At 36.0% G+C, this 24,220-nt stretch overlaps 1 protein-coding gene across 1 annotated transcript in view; it reads right to left on the bottom strand.

The window, feature by feature from the left end:
• Positions 1–24,220, bottom strand: part of ANO3 (anoctamin 3) — a 320,853-nt gene that overhangs the window by 6,156 nt on the left and 290,477 nt on the right. Inside the window, exons 19-26 of the mRNA XM_030829525.1 lie at positions 23,237–23,348; positions 22,485–22,542; positions 18,295–18,392; positions 15,516–15,649; positions 14,230–14,382; positions 9,364–9,511; positions 1,013–1,093; positions 741–846 (exon numbers count right to left, since the gene is read on the bottom strand). Of these exons, the coding sequence (XP_030685385.1) occupies positions 741–846; positions 1,013–1,093; positions 9,364–9,511; positions 14,230–14,382; positions 15,516–15,649; positions 18,295–18,392; positions 22,485–22,542; positions 23,237–23,348 (890 nt within the window). The remainder of the gene's footprint in view (positions 1–740; positions 847–1,012; positions 1,094–9,363; positions 9,512–14,229; positions 14,383–15,515; positions 15,650–18,294; positions 18,393–22,484; positions 22,543–23,236; positions 23,349–24,220) is intronic.

The following is a 24,220-nucleotide window of genomic DNA, read 5'->3' as shown; positions in this document are numbered from 1 at the left end:
AATATTTGTTCCAACAGTCTTAGACATGGCTACCTTTTCTCTAAATAAATTGGTGTGGCCATATAAAACAGATTCATTTAAAGTCTTTTTATTGACCTTAGTGGTACCTCAGAGAGTAGATACTCAGTGTATCCCAGTGCTAAATTATTCGCTGTATTGAAATAATTATATGCTAAACAAGGCAATAATACAATAGCTTCTGCCAAATTTCTTCACAGGATTACAATCAGATATTATTGTATGGATCTGATAATCAAAGTCTCTGAATTTTTAAATAAAATGTTCTCAAGCACAATTTATTGAACCATCCAGTGTTCCTTATACAAATATATAAGTGATCAACTGTAACTGGAATTGATTGTCCAGAAAATCAGGTTTTTTCCATCCCAATGAATCGATATGGATTCTTTTATCAGATGATGAAAATCATCCTTTCCTTTTTAAACTTGGTTACTAAAAGGCTCAAAAGTAGGAGGCTCAAAAGTTTTCAGCTCAACTGTGCAGTAGCTTTTTTTTTTTAACGCTGATTTCCTGGTATTTAAATTAATGTACACTCTTACATTATTCAGCTCTTGCTTTTCTGTACTTGTAATAATGCTTTCATTGTATTAAAGCCTTTTACGGGACCTACTTAAGTGTTTTTATGGAAGTCTGTGAGGAACTGATTTCAAAGAGGCAACTGATAAATCATTTAGAGAAGCATTTATCTATAGTAATTTTCATCTCAGCTTGTGACTAACCTCAAACACAATAATGAAGGCCAATCTAGCAGCAAGGATATGCCAGTATTGTAAAGTAAACTCATAGGGTTTGGAACTCCAAGGGGGGCCTCTGTAGTCTCTGTACCTGAAATCCACAAAAACAAAGAGAATGACAGAGATCAAAGAGTGGAGGCCCGAATTTTCTTGATTTGCCAAAATGCCAAAATAACAGTTTAAATGTGCTCATTAACATGCAGGGGGGAGTACATGGAATGGTGAAAGCAAGCAGGAAAGATAACTATTATAAGTACCTGCAATAACCAGATTTTCCCATACCAAGCTCACTCAGGTCAAAGAAGGATAGGCTATTGTTGACATATCCCTTTAAGCAACTGGGAGAAAAGAAAAATATCATGTGATTCAAAGATTCATACATTTCTAGCCTAATTATTTTATTACAAATGCCAGGATTTTACAAATGTATTATGCTTTCCATTCTAACGATAAACTTTTAGCAACCAAGCTCTTTTATTCCATTCCCTAACTCTCATTATTGTACCTTAATGAGACAGATTCCTGCTGTTTTCTCCCAATAATTCCTATCTTGCCTTTTCATCTGATTTATGTTTATTAAGTAGTTACTACACACTAGATATGTTGCTAATTGCTTTCTATGCATTAAAACTCTATAAAATATGTTTTATAAATGTGCATGCACATATTATTCAATTATAATTAAGTAGTTAATAAACATTGCTTATTTTTTACTTAACTTATTAAACATATATATTTATTTGAGACCTATGATTTGTTGGAAAAATTATCGATGCTTGGTACTTAACAGTGAACAAAACAGGCAAAAACCCCTATCCCTGTGTAGCTTACATTCTAGCAGGGTGGGAGAGGAGAGAGATACACACACAATAAACATAATTAATAAGTAAATTGTATAGAATGTTAAAATGCAATAAGTGCTATGAAAATAAAAATGAAGTAATTCTTCCAGATGGGATATTGTTAAGTCAGCATTCCTATGGTAACAAAAATCAAGTTTTTAAAGACATTGAAGATGTATGGAAACAAGAACTAGATGAATGAATGTTCCAGAGAGAGAAAAGTCCTTCCTAGGGAAATTGGCAATCACCTATTCTTTCCCTTTCCTGGAGGCATTCATTTGTCAAATCTGGGTGAGTACTAAGAATTAGGCTCAGCAAGTCAGGGTGTCTCTACCAAGGGCAATAGAAACCAATGAGTTTTACCAATTGCATGGGGCTGGTGTGACAGATTGGAGGGTACAGAAGCCCTAAATGCCTGGATGTTTTTCTCATGAGATATTTGCTAAGTTCTTGGGCAGCCTGGAAAGCTGGGGGTGGGAGTGAATTTAGTTTTCAAAAGGCAGAATGAAATCTTCTAGAGTGTCACAGCACTTAAGACAAAAAGGCCTTCTACAAATCCTGCTGCAAGATGGAGGGGGCCTGCCACTAACACACAGCCTCTCAAAGTTTTGAGGCAGTGGGGGGCAGAAAGATAAGTTTAAATATTCTATAGACCACAAATGAACCTCATGACCAAGTGGAGCTAATTCTCGCAATACAAGGTTTTTTCTATCATATAAAATCGCTCAGTGGAACTCACTACATTAACAGAACAAAAAGAAAATCATATGATCATATTAATAAACAAATGTTTTACAAAATTCAACTGGAGACATAATAAACACTATTAAACAAACCAAAAATCTGGTAGGCTCTTAATCTGATGAAGAATATCTACATAAATACATATAGCTAATATCATATTTAACAGTGAAATGCTTCATATGTTGAACACTTTCTTCTGAAGTCAAAGAGAAGACAAACATTTCTCTTGTAACTATTTCTATTCAACATTGTCTACACAAGTAGAAGAAAAAGACATAACTGGAATTAACATAAAGAAACAATATATAAAATGACTTTATTCACATATGGCATAGTTATGTATATAGGAAATATAAAATAATCTAAAAACCATTTGAATTAATGAGTGAATTTAGCAAGGTCACTAGATAGATACAAGGTCAATATAGAAAAATATTTCTACATACTAGCAGCAAACAAAAGAAAATAAAATTTAAATAAATACTATTTATAGTGACATTACAAATACCAAATATCTAGGCATAAATCTAAAAATACCATATAGGACCTCTACACTGGGATCTAAAAACAAACAACCAAACCACATGTCTCAGAGAATTCAATAAACACTTAAATAAATAGAGTCAGCATGTTTAAAGATTAGTTGTTAAAATGTCAATTCTCTCAAATTTTTAAAAAATGGTAACTGATAAATTGAATCTAAAGTTTATATGTAAATGTAAAGAATCTATATTAGCAACGTCAATGTTGAAGAAGAAAATGTACAGAAGATTACAGCACATAATATTGACTTACTGTAAAGCTACAGTAATTAAGACACTGATCTTCATACAAGGAAAGGCAATAGACCAATGAAGAGGAGATAGTTCAAAAACTGATCCACAAATACACATTCACCTGATTTATGACAAAAATGGCACTGCAATCCTTGGTGAAATAATTGTCTTTTCAACAAATGGTGCTGGAGAAATTGGGATGTTCTTAAAGAAAGTAATGTAAAGCTTTGACCACCTCACAACATAATAGATTAAGGGAAATTGGAATTAGGGGGTTAAAATTTCACGTAGAGTCCTTAGGGTAGACTTTTTAAGGAAGATAACACGAGGGATGATTAGGAGTTGAAAGAGGCAGCCATGAAGGTATCTGGGGATGGACAGTTTCAAGCAGAAAAAGCAGAGTCCTTGGCGTGTACTGGGGACTGTGAGAGGGCAGTGGTGGTGGAAACAAAGGGAGGGAGGGAAATAGTGTTGGAAAACGAGTTCAGAGAAGAAGCTCCCTTTGTACGAATTTAAGGAGGATTTTGGCTCTTAGAGTGAAATAAGAAGATACTACTGTGTTTTGAGCACATGAATTACATGAATGAACTTAAGTCTTAAGTAAGATTATTCAAGGATCCAGGTGAGAAATGATAGTGTCTTTAGGTAGGTGGTGGCAGTGGAAGTGGTATGAAAAGGGGATGTTTAGAAAGCAGGGTCAACATGTTTTCCAGTGGATTGTGTGGGGCATGAAAAAAAAAAAGTATTCAAGGCTGATTGCCAAGGATCATGGCCTGAGCCACTATAAATATGAAATTGCTGTTAACTGAGATGGGGAAGACTGAAGGTTAAGCAGGATTGGATGAAATTTGGACTTTAAATTTGGGCATGGCAAGTTTTAGATGTTTATTAGACATGTAAGAGGAGATGCCAAGTAGACAGTGGAATATTCAAGGCTAGAATTCAGGTGTGAGATTAGATCAATCCATGAAACTGAATTAGATGGTCAAGGAAATAAATAGAAACACAGAAGATAATAATAAGTCAGTAGATTGAGCCCTTGGGGAACTCCGAAACTAAAGCTGAGAGATGAGGAGAACTAGCAGACATGATTTAGCAGGTGTGGCTGGTGGGGTAGCAGGAAAACCAAAATTATGTGGCTTTCTGAAAGTCAAGTGAATAAAGTATATTAAGAAGGGAATGATCAATTGTCAAATGCTGCTGAGAGGCCAAATGATGTGAGAACTGGAGTTGACAAGTGGGTTTGACAATGTGAAAGTCATCATGACATCTCGACGGAGCCATGGGGCATACAGGTTATTCAAGAGAGTTTAAAAGGGAAGAAGAGAAGGGGGAATTGGAGAACATAAGAACAGAAAACTCTTTGGAGGTAGTTTTTGTTATAAATGGGAGCAAAGACATAAAGATGTAACTGGAAGGCAGCCGGGACAAGGGAGGACTTTATCTACTGACTAGAAGAATAAAAGCATGTTTCAGTGTTAATGTGAAAAAGTAAATAGAGGCAAAATACATAATGTATGAGAAAAAGGGGTGAATTACTAGAATGATGGTCTCAGATAGGGAAAGAGGAAGAGATCCAGGGCACAAGTGGAGGAATTTTGCCTTCAATATGGGAGCACAGATGGTTCTATTTCTAGGAACTTGGAGGAGGCAGGCTATATGGGACACATACTGTAGGTAGGAAGATGTGATAATAGACGTCTGTGGAAGATCTTTTCTAATTGATTCAATTTTTCTTAAGTAGGAAGCAAGATCAGGTCATAGTGAGAATAAAAAACGAGGTTCAGAAGGCTTGAGGAGCAAGGAGAAAGTGTGACAAACTTCTCTAAAAAAGTAGACGGGCAAATGGACTAGGAAAATAAAATACGTTTGTCAGGTCCACACAAAGTATGTGATACAAATTTAAAGTGAAACTAGTCAGTGTGGTTGTTCGTTTTCCTTCATTCACATGCAGCTGCATGAGTGCAGTACAGAGTAGACAAAGAGTCTGGAGAACCAACGATGTGATTCTACAATTCCCTAACAAAGTGAATGGGGGCAAGGACCTGCGTATCCAAGGAAGTGGTTACAGTGATTGGGCAACTGGTTTGTAAGATGGTTAAGGATGGAAAAGAGGACATCAAAGGAAAGGGGGGGGGGGAAGATTGAGTTACTATGACCAATGCTTTAGAGATCCAAGTGAGTTCCAAGAATTGTTAAAATTAATTTTTACAACAACCTTAAAACATATATATATTTTATCTCCATCTTAATGATTAAAGAATTGAAGTTTAAAGGGACTAAGTAACTTTCTCTAGGCCTATAATTCCAAAAACGTTTGGCCTCAGAACCCCTTTGCATTTAAAAAAATTATTGAGGATCTGAAGAAGCTTTTTTTCTTTTTTTCACAGAGATGTATCTATTGATATTTTAACATATTCGAAATTAAAGCTGAGAAATTTAGAAAATGTCCCTTACTTCATTTAAAAACAAAAATAATTTATATTAAGGTAAATTAATATAAATGATCCGTTTCTTAAAGAAAAATACCTATATTTTCCAAAAGAAAAACATAGTGAAAATGACATTACTTTAAATGTTTGCAAATCCCTTTAATGCCTGTTTTAACCGAAGATGGCTAGGTTCTCATATCTGGTTCTATATAAAATCTGTTGCAATATGTTGTTTTGGATGAAGAATAAGTAGAAAATCTGGTCTCATATACTAAGACTATTTTAATAGTATTTGAAACAATTGTGGATATTTTTCATTGACATTCCATCAAAGCTCTACATGTGATACTTTCTAAGGTTTAGTTGCAATGTGGAATTTTAAAACATATCAATGACATTTTCATTCTGTTACATTAAAATCCCTAAGTCTAACTTGCATTTTAAATTCATCTTTTATTCATTCATGATTTTATAACATCAAATATGGGTTATTTGGAAAATATTCATTCCTGGCACCATGCAGCTCTTCCAAATATTGACATTTTTTTACTATAGACCATGAAAAAACTCACAATTGTTAATATCACCATTTATTTTTATCACAAAAAAATTATAAGCATTGGGAAGCTTTTAAGCTCAAAGTGGTAAATAAAAGTTATCCAAAATTCTTAAATTTCACTTCAGTGCTTGAACTTTTTCAATGGCAATAAATATAGCAATTATTTTCTTTAAAATGACAGGCTAGTAGTGAGCATTCTGTAAAAGACTGCTAAGTATCCAAGTCTGAATAATCATAGTTTGTCTGGCAATCATTATTTCATGTTGGAAAAAAGTTTGCTCAGTTTGTAACTCCAACGATCACATGAGTATTTTTTTTTTTTCTTTGAGATGACCATTACACTTTGGCATTCAGCAGAAAGTGGTTTATGCACACTTCCTATTTTGTCACATAGAATATTTAAAAGGCATCTATTCAATAGTGGAGATTTTATTAAATCAATAATTATTGCTGCCTGCTTCACTGAGGACACACTGAACTTCTTACTGAAATTTTTTATGTTGGCCAAATTATGGTGAGGAATACAATCACTAGTAATACTGCTTGGTGCCACTGCCTTTAATTATGCAAAACTACCAGAAACTTTATTCACCAATATTTTTGGATCACTAGGGAAAATGTCAATATATGAAAAGGGCAAATGATATCTTAATTTCATTATAAAAATTGCATTGACTTCATGGACCCCTGAAGGAGATCCGTAGACCACATGTTAAGAAGGACTGCCCTCAGAACCTAGATTCAAACACACATCTACCTGATTCTAAACCTTGAATTCTTAATTACAGAGCTATGCTGGCTTCACTCCATTCGTTGTCCATACTAGAACCAATAATTTATCATTTCACCTACTCTCTTGCCAATATCCTCCCCTCCCAGCATCCTGTTCTTCCGCCACCTTGCTCCGAAAACTTCCAATCTGAATGAACCTATGCCAATTTAGCTGCTAAGCATACACGGAAAATAAACAGGGTGCTCCTCTGAATGTGTGGTGTCAATGTAACATAAGCCCTCCAGATCTTTGCTTGAAATTAGTCTATATTTCTAACCGATGAATATGGAGAAGATGTCGGGCGCTATCTACATGAAAGGCAGGCTATGGAACGCAGAGTACTAGATACCCAGTCAATCTCATTTTCACCTGCCACTAGGTGGCAGTGAAGACACTGGCAAACAATGCTATGGAAGAGGGCTCCCTAACAAGCCTGTGTATTTTATATCCTTAACATCTGCTTCGAGATTATTTTGAATTAAGAAAAAACAGGGTTTTTAAAACTACTAATACAAAATCCCTCTTACACTTAAATAGTGCTTTAGAGTTCATAAGATCTTATCTCAGACACCATTTCTTAATCATAAGGGCTATGAACATTTTTTTTTTTTTTTGAGACAGAATTTCACCCTATCGTCCAGGCTGGAGTGCAATGGCATGATCTTGGCTCACTGCAACCTCCGCCTCTCGGGTTCAAACGATTCTCCTACCTCAGCCAGCCGAGTAGCTGGGATTACAGGCGCCCGCCACTATGTCCAGCTAATTTTTGTATTTTTAATAGAGACGGGGTTTCACCATGTTGGCCAGCCTGGTCTCGAACTCCTGACCTTCTGATCTGCCCACCTAGGCCTCCCAAAATGCTGGGATTACAGGCGTGCCACCGCGCCCGGCCGAACATTTCTTATTATGAACCAACTAGGTCCAGATTAATGGCATGCCTTTCACTAAAAAGCAGAATACAGGATAAGCATGTCTAAGTTTAGAACTATAGAAGTTTAATATTTACTCATTCTATATTGTTAAGGGTGGAAATAATTAAGAACAGATTATCAAAAAAGTCAGATTCTATTGTTATATACCTTTAAAATGTGTACATGAATAGAATACATCTGAAAAGATAGGTTCAACATATTAGTAATATGTATTTCTGGAATGGAATTATAGTCTAGTTTTTGCTAGGATTTTTATGGCTTTTTATTCTTCTGTATTTTCAATTATCTTTAAAATAAAGTAGACAATTTATTATAAAATTAAAAAAAGGCAAAGTTAGAACTCGAACCTAAAATGTCTGGCTTCAAGTTAAAATCCTTTGACAAGACCCCACGGTATGCAATATATAAAGGAAATATCCATCCCTTTATCACCTATCTGAAAAAACTGAGACATTTATATCCAGAAAGGCATTTCATTGATCCTAGAAAACATCAGTTCCTCAGCACAGTTAACAGTGCATTTCCTCCTATTCCAGGGTCATCCTGTTGTGGCACATGTCCTGCATCCAGATTAGCTGCACACCCAAAGCTGCTCCTGAAGGAAGTAGGAGAAGCAACTTCTCCTGTCGCTTCTTCCAGACCTAAGGCTGATCTCCAGCTACAGCTCTGTTTTATGTGCCTCCAACTCCTCTTTGTTCCTCAAATCCAATGCCCTCTTACATTTTTCCCCCAATACCTTATTTAAGTAAGGAAAGAGCTGAAAAAACCTGTATCACTTAAAGCAGTGGTTCTAAACTGGGTAATTTTGTCCCCCAGAGGACATTTGGCAATGCCCAGAGATAATTATGGTTGCCACAACTTGGGGAATAGTGAGGTTACTATTGGTATCTACTGGGTGGTGACCAAAGGTGCTGCTAAACATCCTACAATGTACAAGACAGCCCTCTGACCTCCATGAAAAGACAGAATTACCTGATGAAAAACGTCAATAGTGCAGAGGCTGAGAAACTATGTTGCAAAGAGTGGATTTAAATTTTAAAAGAAAAGACGTGGGAGACAGGATTTTTTGAGTCCTTAAAACCCCTAGTTGTAAATTCCTTTTGAAAATCTCTAGTCATAGAGCTGAAGTTCCTTCAAGTTCTGCTTCTTCCCACAAACTAGCACTGCTCCATTCAGCAGTTTGATTAGGCAGTATAGGTTGCAATTTCCCCATCTATATGTTAGGAAGATTGCATTCTTCCTACCATCTAGATGGTAAGAAGTTATTCTAAGATAACTTCTATTTACAGAATGTAACTTCTAAATATATTTTTAATATTTTGATACTTGTGATGCATTTCCAAGTAAAAACAGTAGATGGACTCTAAGATTATTTGCTATAATAACACTGTTGTCCTTTTTACCTTGCTTGATTTCACCTAATAAACACATTATAAATGCAATGCTTAGAAACACCACCCTTAGTGGTCACAGAACAAAACTTCCCAGTAAGATCCTATTTTAATTACAAATGTAAAACATATCAGGAGAATGTTTAAATTTAAACCTTACTTTTCACTTGGTTCTACATGATTTGCACAGGGGCCATATTTGTATTCATAAACAAAACGTGGGATGTAATCAGAAGTAATAGCAATTACAAATGCATTGGTGATCACGGCCAATATACCGATTCCTTCGAGAATTCCAAGCCAGATACCTGGTAAGAGAAAGATTAATCATGGTGAACAAAAATGAAGAATATGAAAACTCTGTAATTAATCTTATTTTGGAAATAATGTTTTACTTATGTTGGGACCACAGCTCTGTCCACTATGTGCTTTCTTAGTATACTATCTCAATACAGACATTATCGCTATTGAATACACTTTTTCCACAAAGAGAAGATAGATCTCGTCCAGAAAGATTTAAAAATTGAAATGCCATTAGGACTAGGTTCATGTCTGCAACAATGAGACATGGCACAGGTGCACAGGTGCACAAGATATTTCAAAGTCTAATTTATAGGAACTTGCTGAGGCAATAAAAATAGTACATAAGAAACTTCAAGTTCTGCATGGTTATGCACACTGTGAAATATCTGCATTCACTCTGGGGTTTGTCTTTATCTTTGTCAAATGTCTTTTTAAAGTAAAAATATAAAAAAAGCAAAACTAGTCTGGTGGTAAGATGTGAAAAGTTCTAGTAGACATTTTTTACTTCCTAGGAGGTCAATCTGGCGTCATGAAAATACATACACACAAAAAGCTTTTGAAGATGTATAGTATATAGAACTAGTATACTATTCATTATAGTCAAAACTAATGTTTTCAGTGGGATTAAACTTAGTTTTAAAAATATGTATGAGAAAAAAATATCCTGGAAAAAATGCTCTACAGCACTAAAGGTGATTATGTAGCATGCCAACTTTCTTTCCTCCCACACTTGGCATTTCAAAATTTTTATAATGTGCTACATTGATTTGTAATTAAAAATAATAATTTAAAAAGATGTTAAAGTTTACTTGATGAGGAGATCGTAAGACAAGAAACCGATATAAATCATATTTGAGTACATTAAAATTAAACATTTATTTTTACAACAGTCACAATATTTAGGCAAAAGAAAATATTTTGGGAGAAACTATTTGGTTTACAAAAACCGAGAAAGGGTTAACACGCCTAATATACAAAAAGATCCTAAAATGTTAATAAGATAAACCTAGAGAAAAATAGACAATAAAATGAGCAATTTGCTTTCTGAATTAAAATAACTGATAAAAAGAAGTTTAAATCACTAGTATTCAGAGAAATGGCACTCAAAAATAAGATTTAAAAAAAATCCAATAGATTGACAAAGATTTGAAAGTCTTACAAAATCTAATGCTATTTAGGGATTGTGGAAACGGAGACTCCTTTACAGTGTAGCTGGAAGTATGACTTGTCACAACATTTTGGTAGTTAATCTGATACATCTTAAAATTAAAATATGCATACATTTTAATCGTACTTATTTGGATCTATACTACAGATACACTTTATGCAAACACATACATAAACATGTGATATATACTACATATGTAATAACTATGTACATATTTATATTTTAGCTATGACTGTGTGTTTATTCCTGCTTATAGTAGGAAATAAATGGTTATAAAATTTATGGTGTATCAGTATTATGAATATTACTATTCTATTAAAATAAATTAGACGAATATGTTTTGAGGTGGAGAATGTTCATGAAGGAAAAACAACGCAAAATTCTACATATGTGTACAAATATATTCTTTGTATATTTCTATGAGCAAGAAAAACAATGGCAAAGATACATGCCAAATTGATAGTATTGATTCCCTGAGGTAGAAGAGAAATATAAAGGTGAAAGATTACTAACTGTTTTCTTTATACACTTTCGTGTTGTCTGGCTTGAGCAAAGTAAAATCCAGTAGTTTAGAAAACACTTATCTCTCTATGGGAAGGTATAGTAAGTGCTAAGTAAAGCTGAAATGGAAGTTTTTTTTAATTTATTTTGTGGATTTTCTTTAATGTGCTTATATTATTTTTATTTAATTTTAGGTTCCGGGGTATATGTGCAGGATTTGCAGTTTTGTTACAGAGGTAAACGTGTGCCATGGTGATTTGCTACATCTATCAACTCATTACCTAGGTATTAAACCTAGCATGCATTAGCTATTTTTCCTGATGCTCTCCCTCCCTCTGCCCCTCAAAAAGGCCCCAGTGTGTGTTGTTCCCATCCTGTGTCTATATTGTTTAAATAATGAAATCAATAACATCACCAAATTTAAAGGACAGCAATAATTTTAGTTGCTTAAAATATGGGAACTCAAACTGCATTGTATTCAATCTTTACAGATAAGTATATATATATATATAGATATATATATCTATATATCTATATATATCTTTTTTTTTTTGAGATGGAGTCTCGCTCTGTCACCCAGGCTGGAGTGCAGTGGCGCGATCTCGGCTCACTGTAAGCTCCGCCTCCCGGGTTCACGCCATTCTCCTGCCTCAGCCTCTCCGAGTAGCTGGGACTACAGGCGCCCGCCACCATGCCCGGCTAATTTTTTGTGTTTTTAGTAGAGACGGGGTTTCACTGTGGTCTCGATCTCCTGACCTCGTGATCCGCCCGCCTCGGCCTCCCAAAGTGCTGGGATTACAAGCGTGAGTCACCGCGCCTGACCCAGATAAGTATATTTTAAATAAACTTTGGTGATGGTATAATATATAAATGGGTAAAATTAATTAAAAGGATAACCTTGCAGTATTAGCCAGAAAATCTCCACTCCCAAAAAGAGAGACATGTGGAGTTGCTTTCCAATATAGTTGGATTTTTTATTTAAAAACTATAGTTTATTAAAGCAGTATATGTAATAAGTAGCTCAATGGGAAAAAGTAGATTATATAAATATAATTAAATTTATAGAGAATTTAGTATAAAATAATAGAAACAAAATAAGTTCAAAAATTGAATTATTTAATAAACGGTTTTGGAAAAATCGATTAAGCATTGGGAAAAAAATACTGGACCTCAATTTTATTAACAACATATTCCAGATAAATCAACAATTTAAATGAACAACAATTAAATGCATCAACAATTTAAATGAAATAATGACAGCAAACAACAAGCAAATAAAACAGAATAACAGACATATCTAGATAATGAAACAACAATAAATACAATAGGTGAAAAATCATTAGTTCTAAAGTACCTTTCTAAGAATGTCAAAAATAATAACAACTATGAGGGATATATGTCAATTTGATTATATATAAAATTTAAAACCTTATCCAAAATAAAGTGAATAAATTGAAAACCAGCATCTCTGTTTATATATATATACACACACACACATATATTTATACACACAGTTATAGTATGTACATATGGTATATATGTGTGCGTGTGTGTGTGTGTGTGTGTGTGTGTGTGTGTGGTTAATAGTCCCAATATAGGGCCAGATTACCAAATCAGATACAATGGCCAAATGACCAAAGAACATAAACACAATTAGCAAAGAAGGAATACAAATATATTTAATCTCACAGTTAGAAAAATGCTAGTAAATAGAACAATAAATTTTTTCCTCTTCAGATTCTCAAGGATAGAACAACAATCCAAAAATCCTTTTTACATTTGGAGTTGTTGCAGAAATAGAGAAATGTACTTATGATGAGAGTGTAAATTGGCACAACATTTCTGGAGGACATGCTGCCAAATTATGTATCAAAAATTTAAATGTGCATGCTCTTTGAAGAGGAACTCCAGTCTAGAAATGTATCCTGAGGAAATAATCTGGAAAAGTATATATGAATATGGTCACTTCGGTGTTGTTTATAATAGCAAAGTTCTGAAGCAATCTAAACATCTCTGGCTAAAGTATTATTTTTAAAAAATGTCATATACATATAACAGAAATTTCTGCAGGAATTATACAGAATGAGGCAGAGCTGTGTCTATTAACACGGAAAGGTATATATGAAATCCGTTTTAGTTATGATCAAGTTTATGAAATAGCATATTGAATGTAAACTTAATCTCAACTAAATTAATGTTCCTTTTATTATTTTCATAACTAAAATTGTTAAGTTTTGTTACGGTTGGAAGGGTGTCCTCACAATACAAAACCACACGGTGCTAAGTAGAACCAACTTATGTTGTCTTAGTGCCTTTATGCTGCTATAATAAAATACCTGAGACTGGGTAATTTATAGCGAACAGAAGTTCCTTGCTGTTTTGGAGGCTAGGAAATCCTAGATAAATGCACCAGCGGGTTCAATATCTGGAGATGGCCTTGCTTCCAGCTTCCAAAATGGCACCTTGCTGCTGTATCCTCTGGAGGGGACAAATGCTGTGTCCTCACATAGCAGAAGGCAGGAAAGCAAAAAGGGGATGAATGCTGTGTCCTCACACCACGGGGAAGTGGAAGAGAATGAAGTCACTCCCTCAAGCTATTTTTTATAAGAGTTCTAATCCCATTCATGAGGGATCATGGCTTAATCACTTCTTTTTTTTTTTGAGACCGAATTTCGCTCTTGTTGCCCAGGCTGCAACCTCTGCCTCCCGTGTTCAAATGATTCTCCTGTCTCAGCCCCCCGAGTAGCTGGGATTACAGGCACCCACCACCACACCTGGCTAATTTTGTATTTTTAGTAGAGACAGGGTTTCTCCATGTTGGTCAGGCTGGTCTTGAACTCCCGACCTAAGGTGAACTGCCCACCTCGGCCTCCCAAAGTGCTGGGATTACAGGAGTGAGCCACCATGCCCAGCCGGCTTCATCACTTCTTAAAGCCCTCTTAATACTATGACACTGGCAATTAAGTTTCAACATATGAATCTGGGGGCACACTCAAACCATTGCACACCTATTGGTATTAGCAACATAAAAATTATTTAACTTCTGAATCTTACCTATGTCAGTTGCTCGGGCTGGCAAAGGCCTCCGCCACTGGGTGACAAATTTGTATGCATCCAGCCTGATTTCAATGATATTGTTTAACAAAGCCAAAAGAGGGGCTAGAGGAAAAGCCGCAACAAAGATGGTGGTAAAACCAAATTGCAAAACTGCAAAAGAAGAGCATTAGGAAATTACTATATAAACTTCCTTTGTTGACAAATTAGGTGCTTTATATAAATTGCTTTTAATGCTTTCAACATCCTTACAAAGTAGATATGTTTATCTCATTTTACAGTTAGGACAACTTTATTTCATATGTTAACTAAACTTGCTAAAGGGTAGATAGCTAGAAAAGGTTGAAACCTTTATTCAAATTAAGTTCTGAATGTATTGAAAGTCTATGGGCTTTCCATCTCTATATAAGGCAGCATGAAGGAGGGAGAAAAAGAATAAGAAATAGAGGGAAGATGGGAGACAAAACAGGAGGAGGAGAAGGAGGAAGAAGAAGAAGAAAGAAAAAGGAGAAGGAGGAGAAGGAGGAAGAAGAAGAAGAAAGAAGAAGGAGGAGGAGGAGGAGGAAAAAGAAGTAGTAAGAGAAAGAAGAGGAGGAAGAAGGAGAAGTTAATATTCAGAAGTTAAAATTCAGACGGAGTCTGTGCAAAGGTTTATTGTGAAAAATAATTATTGCTTTATGTTGAGTAGAATGGTAGGTTTCTTAAGATAGAAACTGGTTCAGCTGGCCGGGCGCGGTGGCTCAGGCCTGTAATCGCAGCACTCTGGGAGGCCAAGGTTAGCAGATCACCTGAGGTAACGAGTTTGAGACCAGCCTGGCCAACATGGCGAAACTCCATCTCTACTAAAAAATGCAAACATTAGCCGGGCGTGGTGGTGTGCACCTGTAATCCCAGCTACTCGAGAGGCTGAGGCAGGAGATCGTGCCACTGCACTCCAGTGTGGTTGACAGAACAAGACCCTGTCTCAAAAAAAAAAAAAAAAAAAAGAAAAGAAAAATGAAACTGGTTCAGCATTATTTTGTTTGCGTCAAATATTTACTCATAAAATAGGTGTTCCACTGTGAGAAAAATTTTCATTTTGGTCAATGCATGGCTCTCAGAGAATAAAACGTGAATCTGCCAAGAGTTAATATCTCTAGCTCCTTGAGATGAAGGTGCAAATGTGTTTTAGAATGCTTGGGGTTAGAAAGGAAAGAGACAATTTTCTCTGTTGAACCAAAGCTTGTGTGAAGTGGAAAAATTGTATCAAGAAGGCCAAATAGTCCTGCAGACTTTTTTTTCCTTACCCATTTCTAAGTACTCATCCATCAGTCCATGAAGGTTCATGGGCTGCAGATTCCAATCATTTTCCCACTGAGGTATGGAAGCATCATGCATTCCCCGTTTGATTTTATGTCGTGACCACCAGTTCTGGATCAACCTACATCACAGAGCAGACCAAGGACTTTTGAGTTCTGATTCAAGCATCCGGTTAACAATGTATAGTGAATTAAGAAATGAGTAAAACCAATTCCAGCTCCTCGGAATTGGAGGTATTTGGTTTTACCTTTTATAAAAGTTATTTTAAAAAATTAAAAAAATTTTGAAAGCCTAAATATCTTAAAGAATTTTTTAAAAATCTTTTGAGAAACTTTAGCATAGGAGAGTAGGCCCCAGCCTTCCAGAACTCTCCTAGGTCCTATTAATATCTACATATTTATCTAGGAATTCATGCTCTATATACTAAAATGGTCCTTGACATTGATTAAACAAATATTCATTTCTATGATTCCTTCTCCTCTCCCCACCTATAGAAATACCTAAACTTCTATGTTGCCTGCTGTGATTAGGTCTGACCCTTTCATTGCTCATAACCTAAAATCTTCTGAGCTATACTCTCTGAACAGGAAAAAAAATCATGTTTCACATAAACTAATTGACCCTTGGGTAGGATTTCAAAAGATCTAAGTTCTAGTTCCCATCCTGCAATGCATTAGCCATGCGATTTTTAGCAAGTCACTTCACCTCTCTGAGTTTAGAAACATGAGGAGTCTAAGTATTAGTGATTATTATATTCTGCTATTGTAGTGAACAATAATTACTAGGCAATAAGTCTGTGTCCCTGAGTCCGTTTCTCACACCTGGAAAGGAAGTAACAATACTGTTTTCTTAGCCCAAGTACAATCTTGGAATTATGTGACTCAGAAATGTCCTGGTATGCACACATTGTGGCCTTCTGGGTAATGAATTATTTAAGAGTTCAATGAAAATTACCTCCAGGACAAGGTGAATTTTACAGGACTCGGTGAACAGTACCCAACTCTCACTTTTAATCATGGAACCTAAGTGGCAGTTGGAGGAGCAACCAGAGAACAAACGTCAGGCAGTGGAGGTTGCCTCCAGAGCCTCATGAAGGTGAAAAAGGGGCTGGAGATAAGAGTTGAGGCGATCTGCTTGTTTCTATCATATGTATTTAGGTTCTGTTTAAAGTTTCACTTGAAGAAAGACAATTGTGGTTTACAAGAGTTTTGCTTTAATGGCTGGTCTACTCCTGCTCAATTTTCTTCAACAAAGCCTTTGCCTAGATATCGGGAAGGGTAGGGTGTGTCATGGTGCCCTTAGGATTTGATATATGTGATCCAGACTGACCCCTAGCGCAAGGCCATAATGAAAATGTCCTGTCTAAAGTGCACCAAGTGTAGCAGTCCATGAGTAGTGATAATAAAAAGAAACAACTTTTTTTATACTGCAATGACCCCTACATCATCTTGTTGATACTTACGGAGTACTCACAGCATGTTACATTCTGTGCTAAGCACTTGACACCTAATGTCCTGTTTCTTTCAAACAATGTTTCCTAAACCCAGTTTTAAAGAAGTGACCCAAGAATAGGAAAGAACACCACAAACGAACTGGGCTCCCCAGTCCTCCATCCTCTATTCTCTCTATGTTTAGGAGAGATTTGCTTAGATTTGTTTTGCATATTAAGTCTGTATAAAACTCTTCACAAAAAGGTTCTGTCGTTTATGATGAAGGTTTAAAAAGCACTCGGTCATCTCAGTTAATCTTCATAAATACCCTATTTTATAAATGGACTAAAAAAGCCTTAGAGATGTCAAGGAAATATTAAACAAATTTAGCAAGGAAGAGAGAAGGAATTTAAACCAGGTCTGGGTAATTCCAGAGCCTATGCTTGAAGGCTGCCTGTAAATTAACACAATACTTTATAGCAGATTGCAGGGTTAATATCACTTCTACAACCCCCAGGTCTTTGTTCAAGAATGTTCTGATAAAATGTGTACCACCACAAGCAAAAAAATAAGAATATAATTTGATATATAACCCCAAGATGCTTATATCATCAACCAACTAACCAGTTCTTCCCCAATAGTCAGGAAATTATTCAAATAGACATGTTTTTAGTTGATCAGACTCAAAGCTTCAATATTACATTGTTTTAAATACCCAGTATTTTGTCATATTTTAAAGGAAAGTGTATTTTAATATATGTGAAAGTGAGCATTCAGCACCTCTGTAAGCATTTCACAGGCAGCTAAAACAATGAAAATAGAATGCTATTGTTTTGATGTTAGTACAATCAGTCCTGTTCTAACATTTTTTTCTTAGTTGTAACAAAGAGTACAAAGCTTCTCATCCAGGATTTGATCTTTGCTTTATACTTTTGGGAGGAATGAAGGCTGTCTTTATTACACAACAAACTTGGTCTGCTGGTAGCGAAATAAACACCCCAGAAAATTATTTTTATATATACAACCTGTAATGTCAATCATGTTTTCAATCTAGTAACAAGTGTCTTAATGCATTAAACAAGTTACTCTACATTCATTATTCTGTTTAACCCTTACAGCTGTTCTTGAGGTAGATACATTGTTGATACATTCTTAGTGAAAACAGGCTCTGAAAGGTTTAATTTACACATGGGCAGACATTTAGTAAGGAGCAGAACAGGAATTGAGCCATCATTTGTCTGATTACCAAGACCAAATTCTTAAGCACTACTCACACCATCTCTAGCTTTCCTCTTTGTAACTAGACATAAGGCAAGTTTGAAAATAATGTGCTCACGGGTATCCCAGTTCCATGAAGTTGTTCCATATTTGCTTCAAAAACATGATGACACCCATCTGGAGGCAGAGGTCTATCAAACAGCCACTAGGATGACACTGAAATAGAACATAAGAGCAAAAATGATATTGGTCTTCTTCCCAGTAGGCGCAGACATGCCCACCTTTAAATTGTACAGCAAATTTTAAAGCTGGGTCACACCATCTCGTGCATAAAGAAAATAAAAACAAGAAAGAAACAGCATGTATGAGGGCACTTGATGAGGGAATTCTTCAGTAATTATAATGAAATATCAATCAAAATTATAATAGCAATAACAACAAATCTAACTTTTAGTGAGTACTTACTATCTGCCAAGCTCTGTGTTAGGCATGATCGCATTTAATGAATGGTATGGAATGTTATATATCCATTAACAATCAGGTAATAGAAAATAGTTAATTCTATGGCATAATGTTTATAATATATTGTTTTTAATAACCTTTTTATTTCAGAATTAAGTTTAGATGTACAGACAACTTGCAAAGATAGTACAGAGTTCCCATACACTCCTTACGCAGTTCTAGCTGTCGCTCCATACATGACCATGGTATATTTGACAAAGCTAAGAAAATGATATTAGTGCATTACAATTAGCTAAATGCAAAGCTCTCTTTGGATTTCACCAGTTTTCCTCTCTCTGCTCCAGGATCCAACCCCACATACCCAGTGGCATTTATTTTTCCTATCTCCCCAGTCTCCTCTGGTCTCAACAGCTTCTCAGTTTTTCATAACTTTAAATGTTTTGAAGATTGCTGGATGTGTACCCTGTGGAATGTCCCACAATCTAAGTTTGTCTAATGGTTTTTCTTATGTTTAGACCAGGGTTATGTGTTTTGGAGAGACCAATCACAAAGGTGAAGTGCTATTTTCCTCACATCGTATCAGGGATACATGAGAAGCACATGACATCACTGGTGATGTTAATTGGTTAATGTAGTGTTTTCCAATTTTTTTTCCACTGGAAAGCTGCTCATTTTTCTCTTTTTCTGTTCTATTTTTTAGAAGGGAGCCACTAAGTCTAGCCCATTCTCAAGATGGTGGAGAGGTGTTGAACTCTACCTCCTGGAGAGGAAGTATCTACATATATTGTTAGGTATTTTTAAGTGATAAACGCAAGACCACAAAAATAATTCGTCAGTATGATCCTATTCTTTCCTCTGTGCTTTTCTGCTTTTTTAGATTTTCAATAAGTTAGCATTAGAGACCCATACAAACAAAAACGTGATTTCAATGAAAATCATAACCAATGTGTTTTACTTGAAAACTTTGCAGTATTCAAGATATTTGGGTGGGAAGGCATGGGTCTGTTTCTTTAGAAATGGGTACATGTCCTGCTCATAAGGAAGACAGTCTTCTCTATGACTTTGATCCACAGTTTCTATTTCTATCAAATTGGTACTAGTGGAACTTCAAAGAGAACAAATAATTAAGACACAAAGAGCCTGCTCTTCCTGTTCCAGCCCAGTAATTTAAGACTCCCTAATCTGAGCCTGAGAGAGGATTTGCAAATGGTCATGCTTACTGCATGAAGAGGTCTAAATTCTCCCATCCAAGCAAAGCTCTTTTTCTAGGATGAATTTAGGATTTCCTGAACTCTCCCAAATATATCTGATAAACGGGTTCACTGGAATGACTGAGGCAGAATAATTATTAAGCTACGGGGGCAAATCACAGATCACAGCTGCAAGCTGAAGCTCTTCATTTTTGTAGAGACTCAGAGGCAAGCTGACTTGCCCAAGGCCATGCAGTGTTGACTGGTGCTGTGGAAATGAAACACTTGTCCCCATTTCCCTAATCCACTGCTCTTTTATATTATACTAAGGATGAATTCCATTTACCAATGTGTTTGCTGCCTTAAAGTGTGGGTTTAACACAAACATATTATTTTGTGGGATAGGAAAAAGAAGATGACCATAGGATCATGTGATTGGTTCGCTACCCATGAAGGATAGGCCAAAGTGGGGTGGCTGGAAGACAGGCCATTTATAATTTCATTGAAATTAAGCCTTGATGACCTTATGATTTATAAGGAAGAGACAGGGGTCCAATAGTTTTTGTGGGTTTGTCCATTCACATAATGGTAGCCTTGCACTAAAGCCAGTCTATCAAAACTCTAAATTTCATTTGGTAGAAAAAGCCCATACTTAGAATGTGTAAAAGTGCATGAGTGAGTGTGCAGAAGACACAGGCATTCATTCCAATTGCACCACTCAGAATCATATGACCCTGGACAAGCCAAACTAGATGCTGTGGTGTATTTTTCTCTTACTCCTTGTGAGAACCCGGCATGGTAGTTGTTGGTATCTTCACTCTGTAGATGATAAAGCTAAGTGACAGAAAGAACTATCAGTCTTCAGTACCCAGGTTCCTTCACTTACTTTAGTATGCTTACTCTAAATCCAACATAGAAGTGTGAGCCAGCAATCAGACAGCAATTTCTCAGCAAAATAAATTTTCATTATGTCTTTGATTATACCTACACGCCATCCCACTCGTGGCTGGAAAGCACAGTGTTCAGAGCACAGACTCTGAAGCTACACTGAAAAGATTTAAGTCATAACTTCATCAGTGTGTATGTTTCTACAATTGTAGGGAAATTACATTTGCAATTGCAGGCACTGTACATCTGTGACTTTGTTTCCTGATCTGTAAAATGGATATAATAATAGAACTGTGAGGATTAAATGCATTAACATGCAGAGAGCACTTAGAAACAATTGCTGGAGTACGTTAGCATATAGTAAGCCCTCAATAAATCTTAGCTATAATTAAGAACTTTTTTATATTGATTTCATATAAAATATTAATGTGAGATATTACATAGTTGTAGTAAAAGATTCACAAGTCTAGCTTAGCCAGTTCACAAATATCCTAAAACAAACCATAGCACTTTTTAAATTTTGTAATTATGGCTATCATTAATTATAACTATTATTTTACATACACAATCTAATTTAATATACCAATCACCAGTATTACTGGGATAGCTATTCTTTATTTTTTCTGTTGTTTAGGGACAGAGTCTTCGTCTCTCGCCCAAGCTGGAGTGCAGTGGTACGATCATGGCTCACTGCATCCTCGAACTCCTGGGCTCAAGGGATCTTCCCACCTCAGCTTCCTGAGTACCTAGGACTAGAAGCATGTGCCACCACATCCGGCTAATTTTTAAATTTTTTAAATAAAGACAGGGTCTCACCATTTTGCCCAGGCTGGTCTCAAACTCTTGGCCTCAAGCAATCCTCCTGCCTTGGCCTCCTAAAGTGTTGGGACTACAGGTGTGAGCCACAGGGCCAGGCAAGATAGCTATTCTTATCACCAATTTACAAAAGAAGAAACTGAGATTTATAGATATTAAATCATGCATCTGGGTGGGAAGGATTAGAATATAGACCGTCAGTCTCCAAAGATAAAATATTTGTTATGTTTTATTGCTATGCCCTGTTCTTCAAGGCTATGAACAGAAATATAAAATGCTCAAGAAAAATATGAAAAATATTATCCACCTCATTCATAATTATAGAAACTAAAATCATTGGCTATTAGATTGGTAAAAGTGAAAATTCTACCATTGGCTAAATACTGAAGAAGCAGGCTCATACAGTTCTAGGTAGGGGTGGCATTTGGAGGCCCATTTCTCAGTCTCAGTGAAAATATACAATATGCTTATCCTGTAACCCAGCAATACTACTCCTGGGCAGTTTTTCCATATAACATACATATTGTAAATCAATAAAGAAATACGAGTCTTAGGCAGGTACTTTTATATAATTACATGTTGCTGTTTCCAGTATGATGTCTTTTGGACTAAAAGGAAACCTACCATATTTAAAAGTTTGAAAATTTACCTAATGAATAATAATAATTTCCAAAAAAAAAAGGAAAATTACTGGAGCTAAATTCCTGGGGTCTGTAAATAAAAGAAATTTTGATGTGATTAAAAAAATAAAGAGAGCTGAGGTGAGAATCTTGGGGTTTAACTTTTCAGTTCACCCCCTTTTTTTGAAAGGATGTAGTTGCTTCCTTTCTGAACAATGTGTCGTCTTCAATATCCATATACTTCCCTGAACTTCTCTTCAGCTCCCTTCCTCCCACAGTAACTGGCCCATATCCATGCCCATTCCTGCACCCACACTCCCAAAGTTACTTACTTCCTCCAGTCTCCACCGGTCAAAAAGTTTATTGTATTTTCCTGGGTGGCCTACGAATCTGTAAAGACATTTTAATTCATTAGCATTTAAGTGGGGTTCACTGAAGAGCATCTACTAAGGCATCACGACGAGTGCATGTGTGGGTAGACATAAATGTTCACTGGTGCAATCTGTCCCTAGTTGACTTCTGCTATTTTAAACATCAAAGTATCTGACTTACAAAGGAAAAAGTGATGCGTGAACTAATGGGTCAAGAAAGTACAGACAAACTAACTGGATGACATTTCTGACCCTCATATAGAGAGTCTTAATGTTTTGTTGACCTAGTTAATGACTATTACAGTAATGTGCTGCATTGTTTGATCCAAAATGTTTCTGTCTTCAGTATGTTTCCATGGCATTGGATGGAGTGTTAAGCATATGGCAAAGCAGAATCATTAGTTTAATATGCTGCTTTTTTCATATTTTGCATTAAAGGTGGAAAAATGTTAAGATAATAGGTAGAAGAGGTTTCCACATTAAGGAATTATAACCCAAGGTCACACAAAAATTCTTTGCTTCTTTAACAGAATTGTTACTGATGATGAAACAGACATAATTCAACTCAAATGCAGCAAATAGGTTGTATTTTTTGTGCCAACTTTAACTGCTGGTGGCTGTCAGAAATCATTTGAGTAAGAACAGTAATCGTCAATTAAACTATTGACTGTGTTTTTCACTCTGTGAAGATAATGTACAAAAAGTTGACTTACCTCCCCAAAAAGAAAGCAATATAGAAGATGGAACTGTTTAAATTGACAAACTGGAAGAGGAACATCTTCAGGGCAAAGCTGTTTTCCCACTCAGATTCTGTTCGAGGATATTCTAAAAGGAACACAGGTTGCATTGACACAGGTGAGGTGAGGTGAATATCAAGACTCTGGACATGGAGGCAGAAACCCCAAGTTCAAGTTTGTTTTTTTAATTTAATTTATTTATTTATTTATTTATTTTTGGAGATGGAGTCTCACTTTCTGTTGCCCAGGCTGGAGTACAGTGGCACAATCTTGGCTCACTGCAACCTGTGCCTCCCAGGTTCAAGCAATTCTTCTGGCTCAGCCTCCCAAGTAGCTGGGATTATAAGCGCCTGCCACCATGCCTGGCTAATTTTTTGTATTTTTAGTAGAAGTGGGGGTTTCACCATGTTCGCCAGGGTGGTCTCGAACTCCTGACCTCAGGTGATCTGCCGGCCTCAGCCTCCCAAAGTGCTAGTATTACAGGCGTGAGCCAACATGCCTCGCCAAGTTTTTTAGTTCTATGAGGCACTTAGTTTTGCTGATTTCTAGCATCTGTGTCTGTAAAATGTGAATGATAATATCTACTGTTCACACTTGATGAAAGGACTTCATGAGATAATCTTTAGACTTTCCCCACAGCTACAAAATTATGTTATTAATACATAAAGATTTTCAGGAGTCTCTGCTATCATCACATAGCAGTAACCATACATAATGGATCAATCATTCACTCAAACTGGCTACACTCAATATAAGGGCCTAAACTGTCCACAGAGTTCTCTGAAGAATGAATATTTTGTGTACAGACAGAAGTGGAATGGTAAAGAGAAAAGAGGGCTATATCAGTCAGGAGAGCTGAGCTCTTATCTCAGCCTTACACCTGGCTGGCAGGTAACCTCAGGCAGGTCTCTTCACTTTTTTTTGCAGTCAGTTTGGTCATCTGTAGAAGAAGGGATTTAG

This window comes from Nomascus leucogenys, chromosome 15 (assembly GCF_006542625.1).
Source record: "Nomascus leucogenys isolate Asia chromosome 15, Asia_NLE_v1, whole genome shotgun sequence".
NCBI classification, from domain to species: domain Eukaryota; kingdom Metazoa; phylum Chordata; class Mammalia; order Primates; family Hylobatidae; genus Nomascus; species Nomascus leucogenys.
This window is presented reverse-complemented; position numbering and strand designations above follow the sequence as displayed.